General features: G+C 37.4%; 1 protein-coding gene across 7 annotated transcripts in view; it reads left to right on the top strand.

Annotated features, from left to right (window-relative positions):
- Window positions 1-12,369, top strand: part of OPA1 (OPA1 mitochondrial dynamin like GTPase) — a 97,721-nt gene that overhangs the window by 45,622 nt on the left and 39,730 nt on the right. For all 7 annotated transcript variants that reach the window (XM_037024165.2, XM_037024167.2, XM_037024161.2 and 4 more), the window contains 2 exons: window positions 8,900-9,065; window positions 11,098-11,250. In XM_037024165.2, coding sequence (XP_036880060.1) covers window positions 8,900-9,065; window positions 11,098-11,250 — 319 coding nt within the window. The remainder of the gene's footprint in view (window positions 1-8,899; window positions 9,066-11,097; window positions 11,251-12,369) is intronic.

The following is a 12,369-nucleotide window of genomic DNA, read 5'->3' as shown; positions in this document are numbered from 1 at the left end:
ACTTTATTTATAAAGTGTAAAAGAAAATAACTGCTACTTGGAGTTACGTGATATTTTATTTATCCACAGAGTATATATTGTGCAGCCATTGAAAAATATGGGATGTTGGCATGGAAAACTATGTACAATATACTTTTTTTAATTCATTTTATTATCATTAATCTACAATTACATGAAGAACATTATGGTTACCAGGTCGCCCTTCACCAAGTCGCCCCCACAAACCCCTTACAGTCACTGTCCATCAGCATAGTAAGATGCTGTAGACTCACTACTTGTCTTCTCTGTGTTGCACATCCCTCCCTATGCGCTCCCCCCCAACATTATACATGCTAATCGTAAGGCCCCCTTTCTTTTTCCCTGCCCTTATCCCTCCCTTCCCACCCCTCCTGCCCGGTCCCTTTCCCTTTGGTAACTGTTAGTCCATTCTTGGGTTCTGTGATTCTGCTGCTGTTTTGTTCCTTCAGTTTTTCTTTGTTCTTATACTCCACATATGAGTGAAATCACTTTGTACTTGTCTTTCTCCACCTGACTTATTTCACTGAGCATAATACCCTCTAGCTCCATCCATATTGTTGCAAATGGTAGGATCTGTTTTCTTATAGCTGAATAATATTCCATTGTGTATATGTACCACATCTTCTTTATCCATTCATCTATTGATGGACACTTAGGTTGCTTCCATTACTTGGCTATTGTAAATAGTGCTGCAATAAACATAGGGTTGTACCTGTCTTTTTCAAACTGGAGTGCTGCATTCTTAGGGTAAATTCCTAGAAGTGGAATTCCTGGGTCAAATGGTATTTCTATTTTCAGCTTTTTGAGAAACCTCCATACTGCTTTCCACAATGGTTGAACTAATTTATATTCCCACCAGCAGTGTAGGAGGGTACCCCTTTCTCCGCAACCTCGCCAACATTTGTTGTTGTTTGTCTTTTGGATGGTGGTGATCCTTACTGGTGTGAGGTGATATCTCATTGTGGTTTTAATTTGCATTTCTCTGATGACAAGCGATGTGGAGCATCTTTTCATGTGTCTGTTGGCCATCTGAATTTCTTCTTTGGAGACCTGTCTGTTCAGCTCCTCTGCCCATTTTTAAATTGGATTATTTGCTTTTTGTTTGTTGAGGTGGATGAGCTCTTTATATATTTTGGATGTCAACCCTTTATCAGATCTGTCATTTATTAATATATTCTCCCATACTGTAGGATACCTTTTTGTTCTGTTGATGGTGTCCTTTGCTGTACAGAAGCTTTTCAGCTTGATATAGTCCCACTTGTTCATTTTTGCTTTTCTTTCCCTTGCCCAGAGAGATATGTTCACAAAGAAGTCACTCATGTTTATGTCCAAGAGATTTTTGCCTATGTCTTTTTCTAAGAGTTTTATGGTTTCATGACTTACATTCAGGTCTTTGATCCATTTCGAATTTACTTTTGTTTATGGGGTTAGATGGTGATCCAGTCTCATTCTCTTACATGTAGCTGTCCAGTTTTGCCAGCACCATCTGTTGAAGAGACTGTCATTTCCCCATTGTATATCCATGGCTCCTTTATCATATATTAATTGACCATAAATGTTTGGATTAATATCTGCGGTCTCTTCTGTTCTACTGGTCTGTGGCTCTGTTCTTGTGCCAGTACCAAACTGTCTTGATTACTGTGGCTTTGTAGTAGAGCTTGAAGTTGGGGAGCGAGATCCCCCCAACTTTATTCTTCCTTCTCAGGATTGCTTTGGCTATTCGGGGTCTTTGGTGTTTCCATATGAATTTTTGAACTATTTGTTCTAGTTTGTTGAAGAATGTTGTTGGTAATTTGATAGGGATTGCATCAGATCTGTATATTGCTCTGGGCAGAATGGCCATTTTGACGATATTAATTCTTCCTAGCCAAGAGCATGGGATGAGTTTCCATTTGTTAGTGTCCTCTTTAATTTCTCTTAAGAGTGCCTTATAGTTTTCAGCGTATAGGTCTTTCACTTCCTTGGTTAGGTTTATTCCTAGGTATTTTATTCTTTTTGATGCAGTTGTGAATGGAATTGTTTTCCTGATTTCTCCTTCTATTCATTTTTAGTGTATAGGAAAGCCACAGATTTCTGTGTGTTAATTTTGTATCCCGCAACTTTGCTTATTCTGATATCATTTCTAGTAGTTTTGGAGTAGAGTCTTTAGGGTTTTTTATGTACAATATCATGTCATCTGCAAATAGTGGCAGTTTGACTTCTTCTTTACCAATTTGGATTCCTTGTATTTCTTTGTTTTGTCTAATTGCCGTGGCTAGGACCTCCAGTACTCTGTTGAATAACAGTGGGGAGAGTGGGTATCCCTGTCTTGTTCCCGATCTCAGAGGAAAAGCTTTCAGCTTTTCGCTGTTCAGTATAATGTTGGTTGTGGGTTTATCATATATGGCCTTTATTATGCTGAGGTGCCTGCCCTCTGTGCCCATTTTGTTGAGAGTTTTTATCATGAATGGATGTTGAATTTTGTCAAATGCTTTTTCAGCATCTATGGAGATGATCATGTGAATTTTGTCCTTCTTTTTGTTTATGTGGTGGATGATGTTGATGGATTTTCGGATGTTGTACCATCCTTGCATCCCTGGCATGAATCCCACTTGGTAATGGTTTATGATCCTTTTGATGTATTTTTGAATTTGGTTTGCTAATATTTTATTGAGTATTTTTGCATCTACATTCATCAGGGATATTGGTCTGTAATTTTCTTCTTTGGTGGGATCTTTGCCTGGTTTTGGTATTAGGGTGATGTTGGCTTCATAGAATGAGTTTGGGAGTATTCCCTCCTCTTCTATTTCTTGGAAAACTTTAAGGAGAATGGGAATTATATCTTCTCTGTGTGTCTGATAAAATTCTGAGGTAAATCCATCTGGCCTGGGGGTTTTGTTCTTGGGTAGTTTTGTGATTACTGCTTCAGTTTCTTTGCTGGTAATTGCTTTGTTTAGATTTTGTGTTTCTTCCTTGGTCAGTCTTGAAAGGTATTTTTCTAGGAAGTTGTCCATTTCTTCTAGGTTTTCCAGCTTGTTAGCATATAGATTTTCATAGTAGTCTCTAATAATTCTTTGTATTTCTGTTGGGTCCATCGTGATGTTTCCTTTCTTGTTTCTGATTCTGTTGATGTGTCTTGACTCTCTTTTACTCTTAATAAGTCTGGCTAGAGGCTTATCTATTTTGTTTATTTTCTCAGAGAACCAGCTCTTGGTTTCATTTAGTTTTTCTATTTTATTCTTCTCAATTTTATTTATTTCTTCTGTGATCTTTATTATGTCCCTCCTTCTGCTGACTTTAGGCCTCATTTGTTCTTCTTTTTCCGATTTTGATAATTGTGACGTTAGACTATTCATTTGGGTTTGTTCTTCCTTCTTTAAATATGTCTGGATTGCTATATACTTTCCTCTTAAGACTGCTTTCGCTGCATCCCACAGAAGTTGGGGCTTTGTGTTGTTGTTGTCATTTGTTTCCATATATTGCTAGATCTCCATTTTAATTTCGTCATTGATCCATTGACTATTTAGGAGCATGTTGTTAAGCCTCCATATGTTTGTGAGCCTTTTTGTTTTCTTTGTACAATTTATTTCTAGTTTTATACCTTTGTGGTCTGAAAAATTGGTTGGTAGAATTTCAATGTTTTTGAATTTACTGAGGCTCTTTTTGTGACCTAGTATGTGGTCTATTCTGGAGAATGCACTTGAGAAGAATGTGTATACTGTTGCTTTTGGGTGTGGAGTTCTATAGATGTCTATTAGGTCCACCTGTTCTACTGTGTTGTTAAGTGCTTCTGTGTCCTTACTTATTTTCTGTCTGGTGGATCTGTCCTTTGGAGTGAATGGTGTGTTGAAATCTCCTAAAATGAATGCATTGCACTCTATTTCCTCCTTTAGTTCTGTTAGTATTTGTTGCACATATGCTGGTGCTCCTGTGTTGGGTGCATATATATATATGTATAATGGTTATATCCTCTTGTTGGACTGAGCCCTTTATCATTATATAATGTCCTTTTTATCTCTTGTTACTTTCTTTGTTTTGAAGTCTATTTTGTCTGATACTAGTACTGCAACACCTGCTTTTTTCTCCCTATTGTTTGTATGAAATATCTTTTTCCATCCCTTGACTTTTAGTCTGTGCATGTCTTTGGGTTTAAGGTGAGTCTCTTGTAAGCAGCATATAGATGGGTCTTGTTTTTTTATCCATTCAGTGACTCTCTGTCTTTTGATTGGTGCATTCAGTTCATTTACATTTAGGGTGATTATTGAGAGGTATGTACTTATTGCCATTTCAGGCTTTAGATTTGTAGTTACCAAAGGTTCCAGGTTACTTTCCTTACTATCTAAGAGTCTAACTTAACTCACTTAGTATGCTGTTACAAACACAATCTAAAGGTTCTTTTCTATTTCTCCTCCTTTTTCTTCCTCCTTCATTCTTTATATATTCGGTATCAAATTCTGTACTTTTTGTCTATCCCTTGATTGACTTTGGGGATTGTTAATTCAGTTTTGCATTTGCTTCATAGTTAGCTGTTCTACTTTCTTTACTGTGGTTTTATTACCTCTGGTGACAGCTATTCAACCTTAGGAACACTTCCATCTATAGCAGTCCCTCCGAAATAGGCTGTAGAGATGGTTTGTGGGAGGTAAAGTCTCTCAGCTTTTGCTTATCTGGAAATTGTTTAATCCCTCCTTCAAATTTAAATGATAATCTTGCTGGATAAAGTAATCTTGGTTCCAGGCCCTTCTGCTTCATGCATTAAATACATCATGCCTTCTGGCCTGTAAGGTTTCTGCTGAGAAGTATGATGTTAGCCTGATGGGCTTTCCTTTGTATGTGATCTTATTTCTGTCTCTGGCTGCTTTCAACAGTCTGTCCTTATCCTTGATCTTTCCCATTTTAATTACTATGTGTCTTGGTATTGTCTTCCTTGGCTGCCTTGTGTTGGGAGATTTGTGGATCTCCATAGCCTGAGAGACTATCTCCTTCCCCAGATTGGGGAAGTTCTCAGCAACTACCTCCTCAAAGACACTTCCTATCCCTTTATCTCTCTCTTCTTCTTCTGGTATCCTTATAATGTGAATATTGTTCCGCTTGGATTGGTCACACAGTTCTCTCAATATTCTTTCATTCTTAGAGATCCTTTTTTCTCTCTGTGCCTCAGCTTCTTTGTATTCCTCTTCTCTAGTTTATATTTCATTTATTGTCTCCTCCACTGTGTCCAACCTGCTTTTAATACCCTCCATCATGCTCTTCAACAATTGGATCTCCAACCTGAATTCATTCCTGAGTTCTTGGATGTCTTCCTGTACCTCCATTAGAATGTTGATGATTTTTATTTTGAACTCCTTTTCAGGAAAAGTAACGAGGTCCATATCATTTAAATCTTTCTCGGGAGTTGTATTAATAATTTTATTCTGGACAAGGTTCCTTTGGCATTTCATGTTTGTATATGGCGCCCTCTAGTGTCCAGAAGCTCTATTCTGGAGCTGCTCAGCCCCTGAAGCAATGTCGGGGATTGCAGGGGAGCGGTACTGGTGCCTGCGGGGAGGAAAGAGCTGTTCCCCGTCTCCTGGCTGCTGTGCCTGTCTCCACTGCCTGAGCCAGTGGGCAGGGCACGCAGGTATAAGTTTTTGTCCCAGAGCAGCTGGATATGGATCTCTGCTTTCCACAAGCGGCCAGAATCCCAGTCTCCCCAGGAACACTGCCTGTATTAACTTTCCAATCCAGTAGTCATGCGAGTCTCATGAAAGCACCATGAAATGTAGGTCTGTGCTCCCAGAGCAGATCTCCAGAGCTAGGTATTCAGCAGCGCCAGGCCTTCCACTCCCTCCCTGCTCTGTTTTTCTTCCTCCTGCCGGTGAGCTGGGGTGGGGGAGGGGCTTGGGTCCCGCGGAGCCACAGCTCTGGTATGTTACCCTGTTCGCTGAGGTCTGCTCTTTTCTCCAGGTGTGTGCAGTCTGACATCGTCCTACTATATTTTCTAATTGTATCCAGTTTAAGGAGGAAGCCTCTGTCTTCTCTCATGCCGCCATCTTTAATCACCAATATACTTTTAAGTTTTAAAAAAGTGTTTATAAAGCAGTATGTCTGATAGGGTCCACTTGTGTAACACACACAAATACTTATGTAGGCATTAAATTTTTTAAGTAAGTTACACTGTGAATAATGGTTGTCCACTAAAAGCGAAATTTTGGGGGACTTTTTACTTCTTGTGTATTTTTTTGAAATTATTATATGGAGTAAGTTCTCTGCTTTAAAAGAAGAAATTTCCATTTTGAAAATTTTGAAAATTAAAATTTAGTATAGGTAAAGTTCCTGGAGGGAAAGAGGGAAATAAGTAGAACTGTAATGTTAATTGTATTTTGTAAATTTGTGGAATTTGTCCTTGGGTGATGTCAAAACTTAGGCTAGAGCAGAAGTCTGCAAACACAAAGAACATCTGCTGGGGAAATTAGTCAATGAAAATTTAGGATACAAGTAAGGGTAGCAGATGGTATAGCCAGAAGTGGTGACCTCACAGTGCAGGAATTTTTTCTTGAGAAGTAAGGACTAACTGTCCAGAAGAGAGACTTGGGGTGAGGAGGCATAGCTTGCCTTCTAACTGTGAAGTACATTCAGCTGATGAGCAATTGTCAGTGAGCAGAATTTGAGGACAATCGTTGTTAAGGGATAGCCAGGGAAGGTTTGAAGATGCAAGGAACAGAGAGTGAGAATGAAAAATGGTTTGTTTGTTGTGGAACCAGGGTAATGAGGGCACAATAAAAATTATTGTGGTGGAAGGGAACAGGGAGAGTCTGGACAGAGGACAGCACCTTGGTGATGAAAGGGCAGGTGAGGCTGGGTAAGGGTAAGTGACTGCAGCCTCCTGTGGTGGATTGGGAAGCAGCCGCCTCCTTTGAGAAAGTTACCTTATGTTTGTCAGGATTTGATCTGGAATTTTGTTATGGTCTCCTTGCAAGGGTGTCTAGGGTGTAGATTCCTAGTGCACAGACTCCTAGGAAGAGATAACAGACTATGTCAGTAAAGTGCTGGTAGTCAGATGGTAGGTAGGTCCTGGTCTTTTATTCATCTTTCAGAAATCATGAGTTTGTGTTTAAAATTGTATTTGAACTGGAGGCTCTGACAAGCTTCTTTTCTTCCATCTTGCTCCTAAAATTCTCCCACTGTCATTAATGCTGTGGCTGAATTGACTTCCCTTCTGGTCATCAGTGGTGTGTCCCTTCCTCATACACTTCCCTTTGTTCTCTGGTTGTCACTGAAAAAGGACCTGAAAGTTGGCAAGAGGAGATAGATCAGCAGCAAAGCCCACTGACTCAGTAGACTTAATTTTACAAAGAATGTTGAGTGAGTCGGAGTGTTCGGGGCCAGGAGGGAATACTGATTCTCCTCACCCAAGAGAAGAGCAGCTTGGCTTTGGGATAGCAGGGATGTTTCTGCTGCCCTGACTTCTGTGGCTGCCCCCTAGGGGATGGGGGTTACTTTTAAGACTGACCACCAGATAAGCAGTGTTTTTATATGTTGTAGTTTATATTACAGTAGAAAGTGATAAAACAAATAAATATTTTCTGGACATTTCAATTTTTTTTCTTGACTGAAATAGTTATCTTTTTCTTATCTAGAGATCTTTGTTCCTGTAAGATGTCTTTTAAGGCAGTATTTTCAACTTGATTATGCATCTTTCATATTGTTACCTTAATCATGAAGAGAGGAACACTTTTACTTAGCAGCACCCCATAATATCTCTGTGCTTTGTGCTATGCTCTGATAAACTTAAAGATATGCCAAGAAGTTTTTAGTCTTGGACTCCACAGTCAACACATATAAAGTATGTATTAATATTATGCAAATATGCGATGAAAAGATGCTTAGAATTATTAGTCATTAGGGAAACAAATTAAAATCAAAACCATAATGAGATAACACTATAAACCTATGAGAATGACTGAAATTAAAATGACTAACCATACAGTGTTGACAAGAAGTAGAGGATCTAGAACTCTCATAGTCTGCTGGTGGGAATGTAAAAAAGTTCAGCCATTTTGAAAAACAGTTTGGCGTATCTATTTTGTTTTATTTTAGTTTTTTATTTATTTTCCTTTATTTTATTTCTATTAAAGTATCATTGATACACAATCTTATGAAGGTTCACATGAACAACATGTGGTTCCAACATTCACCCATATTATCGAGTGTTCAGCCCCCTCCCCCAATTGCAGTCACTGTCCATCAGCATAGCAAGATGCTAGAGAGTCATTAATTGTTTTCTCCATGCTATACTGAGTTTGGCAGTATCTTAAAAAGTTAAATACTATATGGTTACCATCTGATCCAACAGTCCACTCCTAGGTAGCTGCCCAAGAGGAAAAAAAGCATATGTCCATACAGACTTGTACATGAATGATCACAGCAGCTTTGTTTGTAAAACCAATAACTGGAGACAACCCAGATGTGCATCAGCAGGTGAACAGATAAACAAATTCACACAATGGACTCCTACTTAGCAATAAATATAAGTGATATATTAATATATACAATTATGTGGATGAAATCTCAAAATTATTATGCAGAGTGAAAGAAGACAGATTAAAAAATGAGTACATAGTATATGATTGCATTTATATAAAATTCTAGAAAATGTAAGCTAATCTGTAGTGACAGAAAGATCTAGTGGTTGAAACTTGGGGGGGGGCAGATGATAGATAATTCATTATCTTGATTGCAATGATGCAGAGGTGTGTAGAGATGGCAAAGTTTCATGTGTGATTTATTGTAAGTTAATGCTACTTCAATATTTAAAATATATTTCATTAATATAAATAGCATATTTAATATAATTACTAATATTATATTACATTTAATATTTAAATTTGATATTCTTGAAACTTATTTTTTTTTATTTTAGGGAGGAAATCCTTCAACAGTCTTTGTGGGAAAGAGTATCAACTCATGTGATTGAAAACATCTATCTTCCAGCTGCACAGACCATGAATTCAGGGACTTTTAATACTACTGTGGACATCAAGCTTAAACAGTGGACTGATAAACAACTTCCTAATAAAGCAGTAGAGGTTAGGATATAATTTAATTAAATGGGTAAGAAGCATTATCTGAAGGGAGTAGGAGCTATAAATTCTAGGTTTAATTCCCACCATAGTCATATCTTTCTTTTTCATCTTTATGCTCCATTTATTCTTTACTCTTCATCTCTGTGTTGGGATTAACCTTAATGCTGCTACCAGTTACTACGGTTATAAAAATGTACTAATTGATATGGTATTGGTCTGATAGTATTGATTTTTTCTTCCAAAGATAGCATTTAATAAAACCAACAAAATTTGTTGAATGTGAAATAGTTTTAACTTCTTCAATGGAGAGAGATTCCATAAGAAAAAAGTTTAGTGGATGAAGCATTTCCTATATTTATTTTATACATACCTTAATTATACTTAAATAATCATTTCCTTAGGTTGGGATCCTACCAGAAAGTTAGAGTCAGGATTAAAAGAAAATACCTTAAAGAAAGCATTTTCTGTTACCCATTTATCTTGGCTTAATAGCTACCACTATTTACCACTCAATAGCTGTGTGATTCTTGGGTTAGTTGCATAAGCTTTTTGTTCACTCACCTATCAAATAGGGTGCTAATGTTGTCTACCTCACAGATTGTCATAAGGAGTAAATCAGTTCATATATGTAAGAACTTACACAATACCTGGCTTAAAGTAACTATTCAGTAAATGTCAGCTGCTGTTATTATGGGCATATCATTACTGTCCAAGCTGATCTGCCCTGCTTGTCACTCTGAAGAATGATTTCTAGCTAAGAGTCAGTGTGTCCTGTGCTTCTGTGTGAGGTTGCTCACAAAATAAGAATCAGTGTTAAAAATAATTTTTCATACCTACTGTAGAAACAAAATGTCAGTTTCTAATCACTCAGGTGTATTTCACCCCTTTCCTGTCCTGCCCCAGTCCTAGCTTCTTTACCTCTGTTCTCAGTTTCCTCAGGCCTCACTTTTCTAAGAACTTTGTCAGCTGCTCTACCTAAGCTGCATGTTGCTGACCCCTGGTCAATTCTCTCCACATTTACCCCTAAAGTAATTAGAAAGCTGCTGTCATCACTTCACAACTCTCCTCACTACTGGCCTTCACATTTTTCTGGGCCTTGTTCCATGATAGGATATTTTCGTATCATAAGGTTCGGGCAATGAAAGTGGTCACAAAAGCAGCAGCGATTCTGTCTCCTGCCACTCTCGCCCTTCATGTCCAGATGTGATAGAAAGATATGGACCTGCTGAAGGTCAGGAAGTGTAGATTTTAATACATCATTGTGTATTCTTAGTCACCTTTCCTTATGCCGTAATATCTTAATGTTTAAAAGAGGGGGCTTAATATAAAATACAGCATTAACTAGCTTACTTAAGTATAAGTAGATTTAGTTCTTTATTACTTTTGACCCAGCTCTTCCTCTCACTGTTCAGATAATTAGTAGTTCGCTGTAATACAAGGCTGAATAATACTCAACTGTGCTTTGAAGTATTGATGCATTCATTGCTTCATAGATTGCATAAAGGCAAAGATCTGAAAGGGACTAAAGCATTAAGAAATTTTAAACTTTTTACACTGTGGAAGAAGCAGGCAAACTCAGCTATCATATAGAATGATCTAAATAAAAAGTGCACTGAATCCGGTGGCTGACTATAGAGTGCATACCCTATCTAAGGGAGCAGCTCCTATTCAGTGCCAAAGGTTGGTGATATGGAGCCCTGTCAGCACAGTGTTGCAATGTTCAAGGCTAGAAATGCAGATTTTTATATGGAGTCTCTCAGTTTCTCAAATTTTTGGCTACTAATTTTAAAAATGTGAACACTATGTATGTCTAGCAAAATGTCTCAGGAGGCCAGATCTGTCCCACCAGCTACCAGTGTGATTTCTCTAGGCCAGAGTTTATATTTGCTGCCTTTAAAAAAAAAAAAAAGTGGTTTCATAAGTATTTTCTGATGAACTGATTTATCACATCCATTTGGCTTAAATGTTTATTTTTCATGTTACACATTGAATAAAACCAGTATAAATACAGCTTTTTTCTTTTAAATAATTTTAGGTTGCTTGGGAGACCCTCCAAGAAGAATTTTCCCGCTTCATGACAGAACCAAAAGGAAAAGAGCATGATGACATATTTGATAAACTTAAAGAGGCTGTTAAGGAAGAAAGTATTAAACGCCACAAATGGAATGACTTTGCAGAGGACAGCTTGGTATGTTCTTTGTCTATGATCATGTCAGCTTCATATTTTTATACATTTCTCAAATTGATAGCCTTATAGGAGACTATTTTTATATGACTATTTAAATGAGATTCTGAATTTAAAATAATGAGGGGAAGAAATAGATTTACTATCTGTAATCACCATCTGACATTTCTCTGCCCTTCTAAAGTTGTTCTCTGCTATTTCTTGGCTATCATTTCAGAAAAAGTCAGACTTCACAGTAAACAGGTTTCTATAAATTTTCACAAATTTGTCATCCACTAGCCATTATGTGGTCCAGAAACAGGGTAGCTGCTTCTCATTTTAACCTCTGTGCTAATTAAAGGAATTAGGTGCCTTGGTTTTTTAGTGAATTTGAGTCATAAAAATGTTAGATACCTAAAATCATAATGCTGACTGCCATGTGCTGGATGCGTACAAGGTGCCAGAAACTGTGCTGTGTATTTTGTAAGCATTATCTTATTTAGTTCTTAAACCATCATATTAATGTTGGCAAAGCTGACACATAAGCCCTGCTCTAATAACAATGCCTCGCTCCTGACCTCCACCACCTGATAAATCTTTTACATAGAATATTCTCATTATCATAATCAAACCTTATTAAGCACCTGCTCTGCTCAGACAGTTATGAGAGGCATTGTTGAAAGATAAGATTGAGCAGTGTGGTAGGAAAATGCATAACTCACAGGGCTGGTAATAATTTTTTTGAAGACATTTTGTCTTTATGTTTGAAAACCATACTTATTAAAAGCCTTATTAAGACTTGTCTTGAAAAGATTGGTGACATTTTCATTCATTCAAAAATTATAAATTTAGAAACCAATTTTCTTATAATAACTAATATTCACTAACAATTGTCAAGCTCTTTTAACATTCCCTCCATTACATTTTTCATTACTGTTAACAGGGCAATAATGACTTTTTTCTCGGCCCCTCTCTTTTGAAACTGCTAACACATAGGTTATATGGCAAAAAGAGAGGTAGAGATGATCTGACTCATTACTTTCTGAATACTAGGATTCTAGGTATTAGATTCTATGTAGTTAAATGTGTAATCTGCTGCTGCTTTCTCTGTCATAAGAGATGGTCAGCTCATTTAATGTGAGG

Source organism: Manis javanica, chromosome 3, assembly GCF_040802235.1.
Source record: "Manis javanica isolate MJ-LG chromosome 3, MJ_LKY, whole genome shotgun sequence".
Lineage (NCBI taxonomy): Eukaryota > Metazoa > Chordata > Mammalia > Pholidota > Manidae > Manis > Manis javanica.
Note: the sequence above shows the minus strand (reverse complement) of the source record. Positions and strands in the feature narration are given on the sequence as shown.